Source organism: Mytilus californianus, unplaced genomic scaffold, assembly GCF_021869535.1.
Source record: "Mytilus californianus isolate M0D057914Y unplaced genomic scaffold, xbMytCali1.0.p SCAF_8, whole genome shotgun sequence".
NCBI classification, from domain to species: domain Eukaryota; kingdom Metazoa; phylum Mollusca; class Bivalvia; order Mytilida; family Mytilidae; genus Mytilus; species Mytilus californianus.
Genome location: NW_026262734.1, coordinates 72947195 through 72970190, shown reverse-complemented (window position 1 = coordinate 72970190; position 22996 = coordinate 72947195). Strand labels below are relative to the sequence as shown.

The window sequence follows — 22996 nt, the reverse complement described above, 5'->3', positions numbered from 1 at the left end:
TTTGTAAGAGCAATGTTTTCAGATATCTTTTTGATCAATTTTACAATGAACGTATTCGCTACTTCTACCCTTCACAATTTCAAGTGTATAAACCGTTATTAATTTCCATAAATATGTTGTACTAATATGTTGAAGTTACCGTGCATTATTCTGAAGAGAACACTGACCAAACCTTACGGTACCCCACTATCAATATCATTATAGTTATGAAAATCTATTGTACATTGTATTGACGACTTATACTTGTCCATGCTGTTGATAATGAGGCAGTAAAAGTTGTATGTAAATACCGTCATTCTCAACGATTTCTTTAAATACACACAAAATCTATCAACTGCGTCGAAATCAACAACACCCTTTGAATAAAACAAGGTAGATTTTAATGCGACATGATTAAGGAATAGTGTGTATATTTGACTCTTTGATTATTGTGTACAGGTAAGTTGTAGACTGTGGTATCTTTAGCAATCAGCAGTTTTCTACCTGTAACACAAATTCGCACCTGTGGCTGTAGTAGCCTTTTATCTGTGTGAAAAGATTTAAAAAACACACGAATGAAAAAAAATTGTACGTTCGTTATGAAGGAATTCAGATGTTAATATTGATATATTGGGTTGAAACGAAAATACCAAGGTCTCAAATGGACACTATATTCCAGCACTGACTAGAACCGGAACTGCAATTTAACCAAACAAGGTAAATACACCATAAATAAAACAGGTTGTTGTAGTTATGCGGAAGCGATTTAAAATTATGGGTGTGCCAGATGGCAGTTCACTATAATACATGTATATAAAAAATGCTTCATTAATTTGTTGAGATAGACGAATCCGGCTGTAGACTTACGGTTTGTTGAAAAATAGCAACCGATTACTAGTGAGTACTTAGTTTCTTTTTGGTTGATATTATGCTCTGGAAACATGGTTTAAATAACATTAATTGAAATTGGCTTAAAACCAGGTTTTAGTAACTGTGAGTCCTCTTAGATCGGTACCCAATACTTCAGTTAATGTGTTTCGTGTCGATCTGACGAGTAAAAACTCTTTCCGACTGTCTTTTACAATTGTTCTTATGTTGGATTGTTTCACAACTGTCCCAGGTCAGGGGAAGATGGGGATGGAGGGTTACACATTAAATTTACCCCGCCACATTCTTGGTGTACCTAGCCTGCAATTCAGTGGTTGTTCATTTCGGTCTGTCTTATTTGTTTTTCGCTTATAGTTTTCGACACAAGTCTGGCCGTTTGTTTTGAATTGTTTCCCAATTTGTTATGCCGGGGCTTTTTTTTAGCTTTCTATGCGGTATGGATTTTGCTCATTTTTGAAGGCCGTACGGTTACATGTAGTTGGTTACATCCTCAGTCCCTTGGTTTCTGATGGAGTCACATGAAAGTTGTCTCATTGGCAATCATACCACATCTCCTCATTTTTAGGCAGTTAAGCTGCCTTATGCGAGCACCCTAGATTTGTGTTCTACCCAATAAATGCTGAAATACGTGCCAATGTTATTATCTAGCTGGCTATTATGTTATTTATAACTAATTGGACATTTTTTTAATACTTTTATTTCTCGAATACAAAAAATATGACCAGAAAAACCTTAAATGATCGTCGAACTACCCAAAACTTTTGAAGTTGCACATAGGAAGTAGTGCTCAATAGAAATCCGTACGTAGTTTATTATCCCCTGTGCTTTAGGCTACGATGTCAAAGAACAATTGTATGAAATATTTCATTGCCAAAAATCGGTAATTACAAGTCGTTTATATTTCCCAAATGGCAAAATGCGCAGGAATATTGATCATGTACAACAAATCTCTATGATAGAGGAAATAAAGTTATATAAATGGGTGGTAATTTCTAACTTATCTTGCCAAATAAGGTTGTTGTTATTTGTGAATGAAACGATGAATGAAACGAGGTCAGGAAAACAGATGCAGAAATCGACGTTGATGGGATGTTTTAAGTAATGTGGACAACTCGTCCCCGAGACAAGTCGGACCGAATCCACTCAAACCGTCTAAGAAGACAACTTTGACCGTTTGTCAGATTTACTTAGGGTTTCATAAAATATTAGACTAACATGTCTAGCGGAGCCATTTATCTTTTGTTTGTGCATTGGGGTCTATTTAGGGGTATTTGGAGGGGCCTGAAGAAGGGAGGGGTTTACTATAGAACCCTATGGGATTTTATTTTTTTTAATTTTCAAATGACTTTTTCTCGAAAACAGTAGGTGATAGACACATGCAGTCTTCAGTAATGAGAACAGGACAATACAAAAAATCAACCAAAATATAAGGTGAGTCCCTGGGGGTCATCCTTACCCCCTTCAATTTGAAAATGTACTTTTATCTTGTAAACCGTCGCGATCCCCACCCCTAAACAATATATATATACTTGAATGGGACAATAAAAGAAATCAATGAAAATAATTTGGGGGAGTCCCCAGTGTCGTCCCACCCCTCCTGTTTGAGAACTTGGAAATGGTCAAGATCCCCACCCCTAAATATATATATTCATGTATGGGACAATAAAACCAATCAAAAATGAAATATAGAGTGAGTCCCTGGGGTCACCCCACCCCCTCCTGTTTCAGAACATGTAAACGGTCGAGATCCCCACCCCTAAACCATATATATTCATGTATAGGACAATATAACAAATCAAATGAAATATATTGGGAGTCCCTGGGGTCACCCCAACCCCTCCTGTTTGAGAACTTGGAAATGGTTGAGATCCCCACCCCTAAACCATATATATTCATGTATGGGACAATAAAACAAATCAAATGAAATATAGGGGGAGTACCTGGGGACAACCACGCCCCTCCTGTTTGAGAACTTGGAAATGGTCGACATCCCCACCCCTAAACCATATATATTCATGTATGGGACAATAACACAAATCAAATCAAATATAGGGGGAGTCCATGGGGACACCCCATCCCCTCTTGTTTGAGAACTTGTAAACAGTCAAGATCCCCACCCCTAAACCATATATATTCATGTTTGGGACAATATAACAAATCAAATGAAATATTTGGGGAGTCCCTGGGGTCACCCCACCCCCTCCTGTTTGAGAACTTTGAAATGGTCGAGATCCCCACCCCTAAACCATATGTATTCATGTATAGGACAATATAACAAATCAAATGAAATATAGGGAGAGTCCCGGGGGTCACCTCACCCCCTCCTGTTTGAGAACTTGGAAATGGTCGAGATCTCCACCTCTAAACCATATGTATTCATGTATGGGACAATATAACAAATCAAATGAAATATAGGGTGAGTCCCTGGGGTCACCCACCCCCTCCTGTTTGAGAACTTGTAAACGGTCGAGATACCAACACCTAAACCATATTTATTCCTGTTCATCATTTCAAAAAGATTTGAATGACATACAGGGTCAATCTCCTTGGTGTCACATATGCATATCACTTTACTAGACCAAACCAATATGAACTGGACTTTGCCCAATGTCAGGAGACCATGGGAATGACGAATTATGGGGGCTTTGTTTAGGAGACTTCGACCGTAACGGCATCTTGTTACAATTATTTCTTGTTAATTATAAAATTTTTTTTATCAAAAAAATGAGTCTAGATTATTGAATTTACTTTAATTGTTTATTAAATTATTTCTGGGCCTATAATAATTTTCATTTATGGCTCATTTTAAAGAAAACATATAAATCTTTCAACCAGTGTAAAGCCCGAGAATAATTGACCAACTGTTTTATAATCACCTGTCATTTTATTCCAAACTTGGAGTAACATCATGCACTTGGGGGTGAAGATGTGAGTCATTTACATTGATATACGAGTTGCTTTTGAAAACCTTGATGAAATATTAATTAATTTGCCTTAATAATCAATTCATTTAATGAACATAAATGTACAATATACGAATGTTTAATGTTTGTTCTTTCAAATCTTAAAAAAAAATTGAAGCAACATTGCCACAGTTTTCATAATTACGTTTGCCTTGGTTTTTGGTTAACTGCCTACAGCGCTTACAGTGCTTTGATTTTTATGAATCAATACATGTGTCCGGCAATGAAGACAGACACTAGTCTAAAACCTCAAATACATTTCGATGCTATTTTTCAATATATTATATGTTCGGTTGAGGTGTTTAATGTCATAAAAAGTAACTATAATTATGCTCAACATGTAAGTTGGACGGAAATATACTGTATGTAATACCAGAGATTCACAACTTGACTAAAATGAGAATAGCACTTTCTAACAATCTGATTAAAATTTATATCTATATTAACTCGCATGCTCGTATATATATATAAGCTCATATGAGGATAACGAAATTAGAGATCTATATTTTAATTAGATTGACTTTCTAAATTTTGGTGCGTCTGGAGCTCTTTGCTAGATTAACCTTCATCAGAAACGCACAAAACAAAAAAAAAGAAAACAAAAAAGACGAGGATGTCTAAATACTTGTAGAGCTTTATGTCCAAAACAAAATAGCCAAATCCATATAAAGTTAACTTTGCCATAGGAAGTTTAAGCATATAGTTTCTGAGTAATTTCTAAATTTATCAATGGAGAATTCAGGAATGTATATAAAATATAAATCATGTCAGTTGCGAAGCACTGACACCTGGGCTGATCATCATATGGCAATACCCTGGAGTACTTCAAGTCTTGCGGTCCACCAGCAGCTGTGTCCATCTAGTGCTATAAAATGCAAATACAGTTTATTAATTTGGTGCGTTCGAAGTGCTTTTCTGGATAAACCATCATCAGGAACGCGCGAAAAAAAAATATGAAAGCATGGGATGTAAAAATACGCGATAAACTACATGTATATGACCAAAAAGACACCGACACAAAATAGGCCTAACCAGCTCAAATCAATTTTGGGCTGATCGACTTGGAACCATATTTTCTTAATCATTTTTTTTTTATCAACGGAAATTTAAGAAATATATGCTGAAATTCATGTTAGTTTAGGTGCGGTCAAGGTCCTGTCAATGACAACCTGACTGACGATATTAAACAGTCCAACAGCAGCTGGGAGTTGTGATATCATGCGGTCCTCGAGATTTTCATTAAAATTTTAAAACTAGAGATAAAAATCTTGACATAAAAAATCACAATGAATTTGAAAGTAATACTTTATAAAAAACTAAAAAAAAAAACTATAAAAGTAATAATGCTCATAAAGTAAAAAATTATGTAACATGATAATTGTTGTACTATTAAAACAGGAAGTATGGAACATCCCGTCTTTCTTGATCTCCTCATTGAATGTTTAAATTATTTTATGTCAGTTGACTTTCTTCGTTAGCAATACAATCTTTGTATTATTAAAATGATACTCTTTTTATCTTTAAACCCAATTTGAAAATATGCTGAAAGGATTTGTCAGTTCATGCTGAGATTACAATTATAATTATAGTAATCTCAAGTTCATGGAAAAGTAGTAAAAAAAAATATCGCCAATACCGTAGGATAGTTCAATAGATAAATTGACATTTTCATGGAGTTGCCAAACCATGGCACAGTATGTCTGAATACTTTGTTCAATTAAAGAAAATATGTGTTTTTAAACGATTTCTAAATCAGTAAATAATGCGCAATTGTAACATTTAATTTGAACTTGAATTTTGAAATTAAAAAAAAGATAACTGGCAACTCTTACAAATATCATCTTTGATCTCATTCATGAAACATGGAAGGGGAATTCGTCTTGTCTCCGTTTTGATAAACTTATTATTAGATCTTTCCACTTTTCCGTGGAAACCCTATTGATTTTTTCCTGATTATAGTTTTTTTTCTTCCTCCGCCAAATTTGTTTCTTGCGTGTAATTATTGTTTCGCAACATGTCGCTTATATATTTGGCATATGATATCAAACAGTTATTGCGCTTTTAAAACTGACCTTGTTTAGTCGAAGATTTTTATTGTAAGAGTTATCTCCCCAAACACTGTTTTTCTTGTTCGTGTATCTCCTCTGTAACGTAAACAGATAACGACAAAATTCTTTTTCTTAATTGTTCGTTACATCCTCATGAATTTTTGGCTGATTTGGACCGAAGCGATCCATTGACATCGTATAGGAGTTATCTACCTTAACCAATAAAATTTGTCTTTATGTTTTTGTTACTCATAAACCGTAAGCCGTATAAACCTAGAGTCTTTTTATTTTAGATCCTTGGTTCCTAACTTAGAAAATGATGTCAAGGTCAAACCTTAATTTTGACATTCACTTTATATCGCTTCTACTCACAAAGAGTTATAGATATCGACCAAAAAAAAATGTTAATCGTGACATGTTATAACTGGAAAGTTTTTGTTTAAACGTAAGCAAATGTATTTATCAAACGTTGACGACTTCCGCTCAACAAGGCTAAAATGTTTGGCAAGAACGAATTGTCTGCCTATAAATGCCACGCTTCAACGAATGAATCTTTTAACAAACAATGAGTGTCAGTTATGTTCCTCAAATGAAACTGAGAATATTTTTCACCTAATGTTAGATTGTCCTTCTTTCTCGTCCATCAGAAAAAGAACAAGTACTGACATACAAGCATGTTTCGATAGTTTAAAAATGGATATCTGCTTTTCAGAGTTGCCGCCCTTAGCAAAAATACAGTTCATGATAGGTGATCTGGGTTACTTGTATTCTCCAGACCTAGGTAATAGTTTAGATAAGATCGGGAAAAAATATCTTACAGACGTTACGTACGAATGACCGTTCTTTTTTACTTGATAAAATTTCAAATGTTAAATATCATGAACTGTGTGCGAACGTTTTTAGTTTCAAGGTTGAAAATTTTAGTCTTTTATGGACGACAGAAAGATTTTCAATTATATATGAATATGAATTTGTTACTGTGATGTACTTTTACGAAATAACCAATGTATTATGTTATTTTAGAGTTAATGTATTTATTAGACTTTTAAATATTTGCAAGTATCTTGTACCATTTTTACCACAATCATATAATGTTTGAAAATACTATGTGTTGATGACGCAGGTGTCAGTACCCCGCTGGCACTTGCCCCCCTTGTAAAGGGGTACTTTCACAATAAAATATATATATATATATTTGTCGAAATGGTGCGCGTCTTTTTCTTGGGGATTCAATGCCACTGAAAGGGTAAAATGAACAAATTAACTAATTATAGCTTCAATCTTTGCAGCTATTATGATGTATACATGCATCTTATCTAAACTAATCAACCAAGGTCCACGACCACCGACTCCCTCTCCCCTTTTTTCCCCAACTGATTTTTAGCTCACCTGGCCCAAAGGGCCAAGTGAGCTTTTCTCATCACTTGGCGTCCATCGTCCGTCATCGTCTATTGACTTTAACAAAAATCTTCTCAACTGCAACTACTGGGCCATATTTAACCAAACTTGGTCACAATCATCATTGGTGTATCTAGTTTAAAAAATGTGTCCGATTACCCCGCCTACCGACCAAGATGGCCGACATGGCTAAAAATAGAACATAGGGATAAAATGCAAGTTTTGTCTTATTTTTTTGAAAACCGTTATAAATAGTGAAAATCTGACTGGAGCAAAAATGTTCAGAACGTTGATCTCTACCAGTTGTCCATATACGTCAAAACTGTCGGACGACTTTTTACAGGAGTTATTGCCCTTAAATGACAAATTTTACAATTTTTTTTATTTTACCCATTATCATGGGCCGCGGAGTGCCATGCAAACTTTTAATAAACCAATCAATCAACCAACCAACCAATCAACCAAACCAACAAATTAATCAATTAATCAATCAATCAATCAATCAATCAATTAATCATGTTTCGGAGTGGAAAGACCGTTTACAATTGTTTTATATTTCTTATTATATTGCGTCTGGAATGAGTGAGGAGAGGAAGGTGATTACAGCTTGTCCTTCGATCTTTGATGGATAGTTGTTCTATTTGCAATCATACCATATTTCCTTATTTTGTGCCATTGAAGGGCGCCAAATAAATGCTGCTTACAATAAATCGGGTATGCAATTACAATCGTAGAACGAACGGACGAAACGCTATATCCACTCAAAAACTCCGTTTGGCGAAGGGATATTTTAGTTTCTTCGGAATGAACTACCCATAAATTGTTAAAAACGTGTCTGTCCAATTTGCAGACAATATCAGGTGCAGAAAGTACAAAATGTAACATGTCAAATTTCAAATATGTAGAAATAATAATAACTTTACCTTCAGGTCAAATACATAATAATAATCTTTATCGTCATATAAAGAAATTATAAATGTTTGTGACAAAAACATATATAACATCGTTAGGTTGATTTTCTACACACTTTATAATATTAATATTGTAACGCCTGGTATTTCTTAATCATAAGAAATCCGATGAACAAGGTATAATTTACAGTTGTCACTACACATAGGCAGACATGTACAGTGATTGTATGCTTCTAAAAATATAATAGCACCCTGTAATTATACTGAGGAGATGAGTACTGTAGATGATCATTACTGTACACTTAAAAAATACTTTGTGTATTGCGTTAGGCGTCCTTGTTTAATTCCTACGAGAAGGTAACACCTCACGAAACGAAAGCTGATTTTATTAGCTATAGTTAGAGGAGGGGATAAGGATAGTAAGATGCAGTCACACAAATAATTTATATAAGTACGTCTAAACAAGTGACAACTCTACGACAGATCCAACTCTAGATTCTACTGACGAGAAAAGGTAACACTAGGCCACCAAAAGCTGAATTTTAAGTTCAGTCTAGGTGGCCGAGTGGTCTAGAGCGCTGGACACAGTGCTGGCGGTGTTGTCACGATACCCCAATAGCATGAGTTCGAATCCCGGCGAGGGAAGAAACAAAAATTGCATCCGCAAATTTGCAGATTTTACATTGTTGTGCTGATATTTAGAGTAATTATGCATATAATATGTGTTTTCAGCCGTGTATCACCTTAACTGGTGATCCAATCAATGGATCTGTCGTAGAGTTGTCATTTGTTTAGACGTACTTATATACATATATATATAAGTACGTCTGAACCAGTGACAACTCTACAACAGATTTATCCATCGGATCACCAGCAGTGATGGTGATACATGGCTGTGTACATTCTGTATATACAACTCGTCTTAACATCAGCCCAACAATGTTAGATCTAACATTGTTGGGCTGATGTTTAGACGAGTTGTATATATATATATATATATATATACAAATCTAAATTGAAAACAACGTTCAAACCTATGATTTCGTTGGATAAAAACCGCATTTTTTATACGTGTGCATGCAAAACAAATTTCTTGGTAGAGGGGTCTAAATACAGCACAAACAACATTTTCCAAAAGACCAAATGAGTGAAAAAGTATATTTTAACAAAACATATTTGACTAGCAGGTCGAACAACTGATGTTCTTATGTAACAAAATAGATCTTATTATTGAATTATTACCAAACAGAAAACAAAAAACTTGTGGAAAAGATGGTATACCGCATACATGAGGTGCAAAAGTTTGTACACCATATCCGGATTTCGACAATTAATGTCTCTACAGTGATGTTAGGAATCGAAATATATATATATACAACGTGAAAAATTAAGCTGATAGTAAATTAATATTTTTGCATTGGTTTAATGGTTACCTGAATTATAACAATCAACTTGTGTCACATTGCTGTTTTTGCTAATCAAAAGCCAATTACTGACATTAAAATATTCGTTTACTGTACTCTATGTGATGAATTTGTTGGTGTTATTTGTATGTCAGCATGATTCTATGGTTACTTATAGAAACCAATACTTACCTAGATACTATACTATTATTCCACAATACATTAAAACGGAAGGATTATTGTCCATATGTAATATTGAAGTCTACAAACGACTTAGTTTAATTAAGAAAATTGCTTGTTTATTCTAAAATATTTACAAATTGATTTCTATGTGTTTAAATAGTACTGCATGCTAAGTTGGTCATTTTTGTCGAGCCTGCGACTTCTGTTGCAGAAAGCGAGACATAGGGATAGTGATCCGGCGGCGGCCTTAACTAACTACTTAAAAGCTTAATATTTCAGAAGGTAGAAAACGTGTATGCTACACACTTTGTTTATTGGTGCCTTATGTCATGAAGTTTCCGTGTCGTCATATGTCCATTGTCCTTGACCTCATTTTCATGGTTCAGTGACTACTTGAAAAAAAGTTAAGATTTTTTGTAATGTTAATTTTTCTCTTACTATGAGTAATAGGATAACTATATTTAGTATGTGCGTACCTTGCAAGGTCCTCATGTCTGTCAGACAGTTTTCACTTGACCTCGACCTCATTTCATGGATCAGTGAATAAGGTTAAGTTTTTATGGTCAAGTCCATATCTCAGATACTATAAGCAATAGGTCTACTATATTTGGTGTATGGAATGATTGTAAAGTGTACATGTCAAATTGGCAGGTGTCATTAGACCTTAACCTCATTTTCATGGTTCAGTGGTTAAAGTTATGTTTTTGTGTTTTGGTCTGTTTGCCTAATACTATAATCAAAATCATTTTACTCCTATTATATATAGTAATTAATTAAAGGGCCCTTAAGGGCATATTAATTACAAACAAGAAAATAATAAAAAGACAAACATTTTAGACAAAAACATTCATTAAACATTATTTTATGATTTATATAACATGTACATAGAAAAACTATTTGTGAGAGAGCCAGCTGGGTGAAAGAAAGATAACTCCAATCTATAGACATCAGACATTAGACATTATTTATTTTTACCAATCATGGGCCCTTGTCGGGCAAGATACATAAACACCATAATACAATGATTATTATAAAACATGCAAGTTTTAGTGAAAATACACAATACACAAAGAAATAAGGTAAAACATGGGCAATGTAGGATATCATTACAGTATGAAGCATTAAGTGTAATGAGGTCGGTTTTATCCGAGACATATTGTATTATATGTTTCTGGTTTTCTGTATAAAAAAAGAATAGATGAAAAATTTATTAACAGGAAATAATAGAACCAGAAATATAGTTTCTCATTTTGTATTAGTTCTCCTCATGACCAGTGCACAGCAGCGAGGAACTTTACATCACGACAATTCAGAGGTCATCAAGGGGAGGTCATTCAGAACGAACTAGCTACAGATATTATGAGATTATCCCCAATAGTGGTTCTCCTCATGACTAATGCACAGCAGCAAGGGGTTGACATTGCTACTGTGCAAGATTCGTCAAGGGACGGTACTCTAGAACTCACTGAAGGGAAATTATAAAGTTCAAATTACAAGTAGAAGAGGGAGATAAACCCCATCAAAACTTTTCATATTTCTTAATGAATATGCACAATTCTGATAACAATTTCTCATTTTCATTATTCATTAACCATATCAGTTTTTTGGTAGGGTCTAGATTTTTAAAATTCTTGCAGCAATTATTTATCATTGTTATCATATCTTTTCGTTGGTCAGATAGACTATCACAGTTAAAAAGAAATATGCAATAGGTCAACTATATTTAGTGTATGGAAATATTTTACGATGTGCATGTTAGTCTGGCAGGTTTTATTTGACCTTGACCCCATTTTCACAGTTCATTGCTCAATGTTAAGTTTTTTTTGTGATTTGGTCTGTTATATAATATATAAGCAATAGGTCAACTATATATGGTGTATGGAATGATTGTAAGGTGTACATGTCTGTCAGGCAGGGTTCATCTGATCTTGACCTCATTTACATGGTTCAATGGTCAATGTTAAGTGTTCATGGTTTAGTTTGTTTCTAAGAAACTATGATTAATAGGTCAACAATATTTGGTGTATGGAATGATTTTAAGGTGAACATATATTTCTGGTTTGGTTTATCTGACCTTGACCTCATTTTTCTTTGATCATGTTAAGTTTATGTGATGCTTGTATTAAAACGTTTTAATAGGACTATCAACATAAAATCAGTGGTCAGTATAGCAGGCGAGACATTTCAGCGTGTGCACGCTTGTATTGTTTATGTATTATACTTTGACTTCGTTTAACACATTTATGTGTCTGAGCCTTATCAATAAATCTTGAAATCTTGAAATCTTGTTTATCCTTTTTTTGTGGAGTACAATGTTCCCTTATAGTAATTGTTTTAAAGATATTGCAAATATACTTGAGAGATTTTCAATATATGATTCTGATGCCTACAAAGAAAAGTGTATTAGGGTATTTCGATAAAATGTTGATACAGGCATTATATTATTGAGAGACGTCTGCAAACATTCAGAAATTTTATGCTGAGATTAACTTTTCGAGATTTACATAAACAATTATAGGATTTCACGGTATATTTCTTATCAAGGTTCTATATTTACTAACAGACGTAAATAACCGCATACAAGCTTTAATTCTTATCTCCATCAACAGAAAAGAAATTTTACAATAAATCAACAAAGGTAACTAAAAGGTATAATTTCTCCTGAGATCTGTGAAAAACGAAAACAAAAATGCGTTGGACTTTTATATGAGTTTAAATTTTGATAAACACATACGGATATGAGGTGCATATAAACATTTACTTTTACAAATTGTGACTTGGATGGAGAGTTGTCTCATTGGCACTCATACCACATCTTCTTATATCATATTTACTGCAATGTTATTTAGAGAGAGCAAAAACTGCATGCACACAAACTCAGTTCATGGGGTGGGTATCTCCTTATGTTTATAGTGCATGCTATTTAAACTCAAGAAAACTGCATGCACAAATACTCAACAGGGGAATTAATTCCTCATTTTTTTTAAAAGTGTATGTTATTTAAACTCAAGAAAACTGCATGCACACATAATTATATATGTAAGCATTTGGGAAAGTATCTTCCTTCTAAATTAGTTAAATATAAATAACCAGTGTTATCATATCGATATGTTTTCATCGATTGGAAAATAAAAGAAACAAGTTTAAACTTTCTAAAAAGGTATGAGTGCTTCGCAGTATCGTAAATTTACGTCAGCTTTACTTTTTTAGTACCTTGATTTTTTTAAGGGAAAAGACAGTTTTTATTTCTAAGCCATCATTATTTGTTAGTTTTTATATTTTTTTTATTTTCGGATACCATTATTTGGGTTTCATTTTTGTAAGTATAATCAAGCAAAATGTGACCTAAGAGGTATGTGGCTCGTGAAGAAAAATCAGTGCCTTCCGTTCTGAGGGTCACGAACACATACATTGATGCTTTAACTTTAACATGTACCGAGAGTTACACATACCATGATGACGACTTTGTTTTATATTCAAGTAAACGTTCTAGACTCATACTTTTAAATTATAAAATATTATTACTTTTACAAAAAAAAATTCTATAATTACTTATCGGCCAACACTGAGTAAACGCTCGGTATAAAGATATGGACTAATATAATGCCTACCCATGTTAAAATGAGCATAGAGCATGGCATGAAAGAATTATTTCTTCAATAATTTCAAGATGAAATGTATATAGTCTGAAACTTATAGCTGGTCTCTGGGAACACAGTCAGCGTCCTTTGCAATTGATTTTTGTTTTCTAATAATATAGTCCCTAGTGCGGACAGTGTATGATGACTTGCAACCTTTATTCATACACCTTCTCAATTCATGTATTAGTTTTTTTATGCATCAATAGTAAGAGGGGTGGAATTACACTGTAAACTAATATTGGGTCATGAATTTTAAGGTAAAGTAGTCACTGTGATTTTGTCCAGTTAAAAGGGTAAAAATGCTATTTTGTTTTTTGCGTATTTGATTATACTTTCAGACTATTTTTATACAATCGTCACTGATGAGTCTTGAGTAGAAGAATCTTGCATCTGGCGTACTAATTCGCTGGTATCTTAGACGAAGTTTTATGAGAGAAATTAAAACTCCGAAAAAAAGATGGATTACTACGCAGCGAAGATTAAAGTCGTTAACGCAAATTAAAAGTGACATATATCGGATATATACTTGCTGTTATGCAATGTCTCTTAGTTCTTACTGTGCAATAATCTGGATAATGTACAGCTACGGTGTTCATTAACTGCCTCAAGATATACTGCACAGTTCAAATATGCTTTTACCTTCGGGGGGAGGGGGGATCCAGGATTTTCCAAAAGGGCGTAATTCTATTAAAAAAAACTTGTGCGATTTTATGCTTAAAATATTTATTTTCGAATCAAAGGGGATGTACGCCCTCTACTCTCCCATCCTAATTTTGAATCTGGAACTTACCTTGCAATTACGACATAGTTGATTAATCAACGACTTTGTACAAACTTCGTCGTTTCAAAATACGAAAAAGAAAGTATTTCTCATTCCTTAAATTGGGAACATTTTATGATAAAACTTGTGGACAATGTAAATCTTAATTCAGTGATAAACTATAGATAATCATTTATTGTCTCGTCGCAGAATGCGAGACATAGGGATTACAATCCGGCGGCGGCGACGTCGTAAAATTTTTGTTTAAAGCATTATAATTCAGAAGGAAGAAGACTGGATGCTTCGATACTTTGTATGCAGATACCTTATGTTACGAAGTTTCCGTCTCTAGTATGTCCATTGTCCTTGACCTCATTTTCATGGTTCAGTGATTGCTTGAAAAAAAAGTTTTTTTGTCAAGTGAAATACTCGCTTACTATAAGTAACAGGAAAACTATTTTTGTCGAGCCTGCGAAATTTATTTTGCGAAAGCGAGACATTGTGATCCTAGATTCCGTCGTCGGTGGCGTCAACATTTAGGTTCAGTCTGTGGTTAAAGTTTTTTTTTTAGACATCAATAACTTTGTCAAACCTACATGGAATTTTATGAAATTCGGACAGAAGCTTGTTTTTGACCAAAATACAGTATCCAGAACAGATTTCGAAAATATTTATTTTCATTTTTCCGTATTTTACTGATAAATGGATTTAGGTTTTTTTTAGGGTTAACATTCAGATGTAGTCTGAGGTTAAAGTTTTTTTTAGACATCCATAACTTTGTCAAACCTACGTTGAATTTTATGAAATTTGGAAAGAAGCTTGTTTATGACCAAAATACAGTATCCAGAGCAAATTTTTAAAAATATTTATTTTCATTTTTCCGCTATTAACCGATAAATGGACTTAGTTTTTTTTTACAGTTAACAAGTAGATACAGTCTAGGGTTAAAGTTTCTTACACATCAATTACTTTGTCAAACTTTCATAGAGTGTTATGAAACTTTGGCAGAAGCTTTTAAATGATTAAGAGATAATTTCTGAAGCAAACCTTTGAAAATATATTTTTTGTCTTTTTAGTATTTTTCTGATATATGGACTTCATTTTTGTCGAGCCTTCGACTTTAGTCGAAAAAGCGAGACATAGCGATCCTACATTCCGTCTGCGTCGTCGTTGTCGTCGGCGGCGTCCACAAATATTCACTCTGTGGTTAAAGTTTTTGAAATTTTAATAACTTTCTTAAACTATCCTGGATTTCTACCAAACTTGGACAAAAGCTTGTTTATGATCATAAGATAGTATCCAGAAGTAAATTTTGTAAAAATAAAATTCCATTTTTTCCGTATTTTACTTGTAAATGGACTTAGTTTTTCTGCCGGGAAATATTACATTCACTCTGTGGTTAAAGTTTTTAAAATTTTAATAACTTTCTTAAACTATCCTGGGTTTGTACCAAACTTGGATAGAAGCTTGTTTATGATCATAAGATAGTATCCAGAAGTAAATTTTGTAAAAAAATAAATCCATTTTTTCCTTATTTTACTTTTAAATGGACTTATATTTTCTGCCAGGAAACAACACATTCACTCTGTGGTTAAAGTTTTTAAAATTTTAATAACTTTCTTAAACTATCCTGGATTTGTACCAAACTTGGACAGAAGCTTGTTTATGATCAAATGCTAATATCTAGAAGGAAATTTTGTTTTCTTCCAGTTAACATTACATTCAGTCTGCAGTTAATTTAGTTATTAAACATTTATTAGATTCATAAACTATCCTGGATTTTTACCAAACTTGGACAGAAGCTTCTTACAATCAAAAGATAGTATCAAGAGGAATATTTTTTATTGATTTACTTCCTCATTTTTGTTGAGCCTGCGATTAACAGAAAAAGTAGGCGAGACACTGGGTTCCGCGGAACCCTTACGAATTTTTTACAGTTAACATTTACAGAGAGTCTGGGATTAAATTTTCTTAACATGATAAATTTGTAAATATTCATGTAATGTTATGAAACTTAAACAGAAGCTAATCGTCAAGACCAGAAATAGCATTTAAAGAAAAAGTTGATTTTTTTTTAATTCCTGTATTTTACTGAAAAATGGACTTACTTTTACAGTCAACATTGCACTTTTACATTGACAGCAGCAATCGTAGGCGAGACACATGGTTCCGCGGAACCCCTTACAAATTTTTGGTATATGGGTTCCTTGCAACGTCTACATGTCCGTCAGGTATAGTTCACCTGACCTCGACCTCATTTCCTGGATCAGTGATTAAGGTTAAAGTTACGTGGTCAAGTCCGTATCTTATAAACTATAAGCATTAAGTCAACTATATTTGGTGTATGGAATAGTTGTAAGGTGTACAAGGTATATGTCAAGACTGGCTGGTTTCATCTGACCCTGACCTCAATTTCATGGTTCATTGAACAATATTAAGTTTTTGTGATTAGGTCTATTTCTCAAATACTATGAGCAAGGGCGTATGACATTTGCGCCGATTTTTAAAATTTTCATTCTTTCATTTGAGCCGATTTTTTAAAAATTTTCATTCTTTCATTTGCGCCGATTTTTAAAATTTTCATTCTTTCATTTGCGCCGATTTTTAAAATTTTCATTCTTTCATTTGCGCCGATTTTATATTTGCTCCTAATTGCATTTACAGTTTAACACAGGTGAGTAAATATTTGTACATGTACTATACCTTGAATGTATATTGGTAAAATCTGGTTATAAACGTTGTTCACTTATGTTTAAGTTAAGAAAATCCAGGCCGTTACGTATGTTAAAATGCGAACTCTAGAAATGCCCGCATCAGTACGTTAACCAGAGAAAGAAAAGATGGACTTCGTTATTGACAATTGCGACAAATATAGACACGAAATCACAAGAAAGGAATATATTAGATGTGTTGCCTATAAATACTAGGCAAGAACAGATTGATGATTTTAATGTAATCCGTTTTTATGGATTTTAATGTTGTAAATAGATTTTTAATTCGTCATTTTAGTATAAAAAGAGTAAAAACAGAGTGCTTTTATCTTAGGTTTTTACTTCTTGATTTTAAATTATGTGAACATAGTGCTTTTAAATTGACTTATCCTGCTCAAAATCCTACTTCCACCTCTCCGTGGTGAGCAGAGGATAACAGTTATATACATGTTATGATTTACAATTCATAACATTTGTACAACTGGCGAACGGAAGAGGTCTATAATGATAAATGAAAAATAACATTCACATGTAATATACCTGTAATTTACCTGTAAAAAAATCGGCGCAAATGAAAAAAAAATCGGCGAAAATGAAATGCAGATCGGCGGAAATGCAAAACGCCGATGAGCAATAGTGCCACTACATTTGGTGTATAGAATGAATGTAAGGTGTACATGTCAGACTGACAGGTTTCATCTGACCTTGACCTCATTTTCGTGGTTTATTGAGTAATGTTTAGTTTTTGTGGTTTGGTCTTTTTCTCAGATATTCTAAGCAATAGATCAATTGTAATTGGTTTATAGAATGATTGTAAGGTGTGCATGTCTGTTTGGCAGAGTTCATATGACCTTGATCCCAATTTCATGGTTCATTGGTCAATATAAAGATTTTGTGGTTTGATCTTTTTTTTTCGGGTTCCATTAGTGATAGGACCACTATATTTCGTGTATGGATTGATTGTAAGGTGTACATGTGTGTCTGGCATGGTCCATCTGTTGGTTACTTCAATTTTTATAATACATTGATAATGTTAAGTTTATGTGATATTTTTTAGTAAAACCTTCATATTATAGACTTTCAATATAAATTCAGAGTAAAGCAGGCGAGACATTTCAGCGTGTGCACTTTTCTTTATAATTTCTGCCAAAAATAAGTGTATTTCAGAATATCGAAATAATGTAACAACTTAGTAGGAGAAAGCCTGAATATCAAAAAAGGTAATTATTGAAATGTTACCAACCTTTTACTACTTAAAGCGTAGTTTTCCCTTTATTTATCCTGCCAGAGAACTTTCCCAGGAACCGTGGATTGAATATCGTCCGCATATTTCCAAAACGCTTATGTACATTTATGGCGCTATGTGTTAAAACAGTTATTGGCCAATCAAATCGGTTTATGTCATTTAATTTACACAGTCGGGTTCACCCTTTAAATCGAACACCTACGTTGTTCGGGTCAAGTATGGTCAACCGAGCCGTTCAGATTAAATGACATATGCGATTTGCTTGTTCAATAATTATAACAAGTAGAATAAGTGCCCATAATGCGCTATCACTCTGTAGCAACACCACCGGATAAAGGTACCCGCGAAGCAAATAAATTAACAATGATAGCAATAAGTATATATTCTTTTCCCCGTACAGTAAAAAAAATGTCGCCGTACTATTTATCTGCTTTATTTACATTAATTTTTCTGTAAATGTAATAGTTTATTTCAAAATACAGTGTTTCAATTTCAATTTCAAGCAGTTATGGGGGAGCGGTCTATATACCGCTATTTATTTGGCATCCTTCGCCTCTCTTTTAACGGTATATATTTGAATCTGAAAATATTCTTAACTAAGGACTGAGACCAGTCAAAACTTGTTGCTCTACATACTACATTTTTCTTTTCAGGTCCAGATGTTACCTTGACTCCTTTACTTCACTGCTCTCCAATACTCTACCCCAAAATGACCGATGTTCAAGTGAACGTGGAATGCCTAGGCAGTGCAATTTTGTCAAAAACAACAACTTCCGGTTTAGGTTCAATACAGAAACCGTTATACGAGAAATACATTCAGTACCGAAAATCTGGTAAAGGGAAGAAATCACAGCCTGCGTGGTTGAAAGTGAGTCAAGACGGTATCACTGTTATATTTCCTACTGATCAACCTGGGCACACACAAAATTATTTTTACGAAAGAAGTTCTATAAATTTTTTCGAAGCAGTTCGTTTAGCATCTAATAAAGGCAGTGATAAAAAACATTATTGTGCATTTTTGCCAGTCGATGAAACTAGAACTTTAAATCAGGGATACGATAAATTATTTTTCCAAATGGATAAAAAACATCACAGTTTAACCAAAGTAGAACACCCTGTCGTTATTGCTTGTGTCATGCGTAGGCAGGTGGGTGTTAGAGCTTTAGATTGTCACGGGTTTATTACTGAGAAAGATGGCGATGCCTTTCGAGTTACTTCAGCATTTTTTTCACCGCCTCCTTTATATAAACAAATAGGACAAGAATATTCAGAAGAAAATGAACCTCGATATCAAAACAGACCACCATTGCAAGGTCAGAAACCGGATTTAATTCAAACTGAGTATGGACCATATGGCATATATAAAGGCGGGAAGCCTGTCAACTTTTCGGGAGATCATTTTCATGGAAACACCCGGAATCCAGAGATACTTTCTTTAAACGACGACAGGGATGTAGATAGATATGCAGGAAACATTGAAAAAGATGAAAGACAATTTAGTTCAAGGTACAGTTTCGAAAATCGAAACGATACTAGAGAATACGGAGAGGATTATGGTGCACAGCAAACGGTTTACGCAAAAAATAATAGACATTCGGCTGAAACTAAACATGATCGACATACATCTGGAGAGATAAGAAATAATGACAGGCGTGATGCTCAAACAAACATGCAAGGCTCGTTTGATATCAATGATAATAAGGGACGACTTGCACAACACGACAACAAATTAGACTCTCATTTTGAACAAGAAAGAGGACGTATACAAAGCAAGAATGAATTCAGAATTCCAAGACCTATGTCACCTCTTCGAAATCAGGGTCGTGAACTACCAGTAACAGCACCCAAGCCACAAAGAGCTCTGTCACCAGAACCTCGAATACCAAAACATGATATTCGGTCGCATGATAGCTCTCACGAGATTGTAATAAGAGAACCTATATCCCCACGTGAATACACTTCATCAGGACCTGTATCGTCTGTTTCTAATAAAGAAAGCAGACAAGAACCAAACAAAAAGCCTGTTGCAAAAGTGCCACCACACTTGGTAGCTGGTATTAAAGTTTTACCAACAGGGTTTGTGCCAAAATTAGATTCTCCTAAAAACCCAAAACGCAATGTAATAGGAAACATTGAAAACTACTACTCCAATGAAGAAGATCCTTATGATAATGCTATGTCGAGACAGGACTACTATAATGATAGAAGAAATGTACACTCTGATGGTTATGAACCTAGGGATGACAGAAACTATGGCGTTTCCGAGAGACAATTTGGTAATAAGCCACCACCCGATATTCTACCATCAGAAGAGATACGACGCAACGCTTACGGTGAAAGAGGCGATATACTTTCAAATGATCGATGGAAATCTAAAACAGAATTTGATAATCCCAAGAATCTAGGAGACCAACAGTCAAAAAGAAACAGTGCCCCATCAGCAAGCTACGGAAAACCGTGGACTTATGGCGAACAGTTAGAAAAATTTAAGGAAAAAGAACACAAGGCTCCAGTTAATTTATCTTCGAGCTACACGTATGAACCAAAAGATTCCGTTAAAATTGAAGCAAATAAGGATGATGCGAGAAAAGAGCATGACTATGCAAATTTGTTTTCTCGACTCAATACAAAAGATGATGCTAATATTCAGTTAGAGACAGCTGGTACAAACTTTGAATCGTCTTTAGGTTATTTCCCATGATCACATATAGTTGAATCTTAAACTTTGATATTTTTTATTTGAATAATATGTAAATGTAGCCGATAGGACTATTGATGCAAATTACTTGTTTTATATTACCCTAACCCCTTTTTATGTAGCAGTCATCGCCTCTGTGGTCTCATACACATCTCGAGTGAAGGAGGAGGTCGTGCATTCGATTCCCCGATCGGGTCACCAAAAACTTTTTAATTGGTATACTGGTATTCTGCTTCTCCGCTCAGCGCGGCATAAGGAAGTAAGAGCAAAGATTGGTCAACTAGTAGTCAGATTGGTGTGTCCGGGTAGAGTGACCTGATTTCCTGCGGACTGTTACGTTGTGAGCTTGCTCGTCCACCGTGTGCCAAATATGGGGACTCGGATCGACATCATACTGAAACAACAAATTGTGTCGCTTCAGCCAAGGTCAGTCAATAAACATTGTCAAATATCTAATGATTTAGTATCTTTAGATGACAAAACGTATTTCACGGAAAATGTCGCGGTTAAAGAGCTATTCGCAGGACCAAGTTTGATAACAGTTTCTCTACAATAAATAGTAGAACACTTGCAATAACCAATTTTAAACTTGCTCTCACTTTTTCCCTGATTTGAGCTTATAAAAGTCATTATTGCGGAAACTTTTAACTATCAACCAACACATTGTAAGACAAGTTGTTTTGTCACCTTGGAATTTATAATTTTGGGTTTTTCTCTAAAAGTTGGTTGTGACGTATGTAGACGATGAGACCTATGTGACAAGGGGATATTGATTTTTATTTATCAATTTGGTCAAAACTGATAAACAAATCTTAATACAGTAGGTTTTAATCATTGATTATATGTCAGCACGATTCCATTTTTGTCGAGCCTGCGACCTTTGTCGCAAAAGCGAGACATAGCGATCCTACATTCCGTCGGCGTCGTCGTCGTCGGCGGCGGCGTCCACAAATATTCACTCTGTGGTTAAAGTTTTTCCAATTTCAATAACTTTCTTAAACTATCCTAGATTTCTACCAAACTTGGACAGAAGCTTTTTAATGATCATAAGATAGTATCCAGAAGTAAATTTTGTAAAAAAAAAATCCTGTTTATCCGTATTTACTCATAAATGGACTTAGTTTTTCTGCCAGTTAACATTACATTCACTCTGTGGTTAAAGTTTTTCAAATTTTAATAACTTTCTTAAACTATCCTGGATTTGTACCAACCTTGGACAGAAGCTTGTTTATGATCATAAGATAGTATCCAGAAGTAAATTTTGCAAAAAAAAATCCTGTTTATCCGTATTTTACTCATAAATGGACTTAGTTTTTCTGCCAGTTAACATTACATTCACTCTGTGGTTAAAGTTTTTCTAATTATAATAACTTTTTTAAACTATCCTGGATTTGTACTAAACTTGGACAGAAGCTTGTTTATGATCAAAAGCTAGTATCTAGAGGGAAATTTTGTAAAAAGAAATTTCCATTTTTTCCGTATATTACTTATAAATGGACTTAGTTTTTCTTCCAGTTAACATTACATACAGTCTGCAGTTAAATTCTTACCAAACTTGAACAGAAGCTTCTTACAATCAAAAGATAGTATCTAGAGGAAAATTTTTAATAATTATTTCCCCATTTTTGTTGAGCCTGCGACTAACAGCAAAAGTAGGCGAGACACTGGTGCGGAACCCTTACGAATTTTTTGTTTCAATGACATTAAACGGTAGCAAATCCATTTGATAAGAATTCAATACAGCACGACAAAAAGACAACGATAACATGCATTTCCTCTAATGTTTTGGATTATACTTACTAGTAAAATATTAAGTGTTTAAATATTTATCATAGGAAAGTTTAATAAAGCATTATGTTTAGGATTTACGTGTTCGGATGTTAATTAAGATGCACACAAAAGCACATTACATCATACAGACAAACTGCCGCAAAAACAACAAAGTGTAAAAATACTATGCAAGTCTCCTTTAGTGTCTGTTCCATTTTCAGCTTGGTAAAAACCTATTTATAAAACGATGTACTTCTGAACATAATTTTTTGTTTTTTTATGCTCCCCGCCGCTAGGCGATGTGGACATTAAGGTTTACCCTTGTCAGTCCCTACGTCCCGAAACTGGTTTTCGTTCTCTAACTTTAATTTGACTCACCAAATGTTTATGAAACGTA

General features: G+C 34.1%; 1 protein-coding gene across 3 annotated transcripts; it reads left to right on the top strand.

Annotated features, from left to right (window-relative positions):
- Positions 1-242: 242 nt before the first annotated feature.
- On the top strand, positions 243-22693 carry LOC127712431 (uncharacterized). 3 transcript variants are annotated; one of them, XM_052218869.1, is made up of 2 exons: positions 243-438; positions 18785-22693. In XM_052218869.1, exon 2 carries the CDS (start codon positions 18841-18843, stop codon positions 20830-20832), a length of 1992 nt encoding a protein of 663 aa, XP_052074829.1. In that variant the 5' UTR covers positions 243-438; positions 18785-18840; the 3' UTR covers positions 20833-22693. The 3 variants fall into 3 exon arrangements, with proteins under 3 accessions (XP_052074829.1, XP_052074827.1, XP_052074828.1); XM_052218867.1 differs by lacking the exon at positions 243-438 and adding an exon at positions 445-696; XM_052218868.1 differs by lacking the exon at positions 243-438 and adding an exon at positions 717-876.
- The last annotated feature ends 303 nt before the right edge of the window (positions 22694-22996 follow it).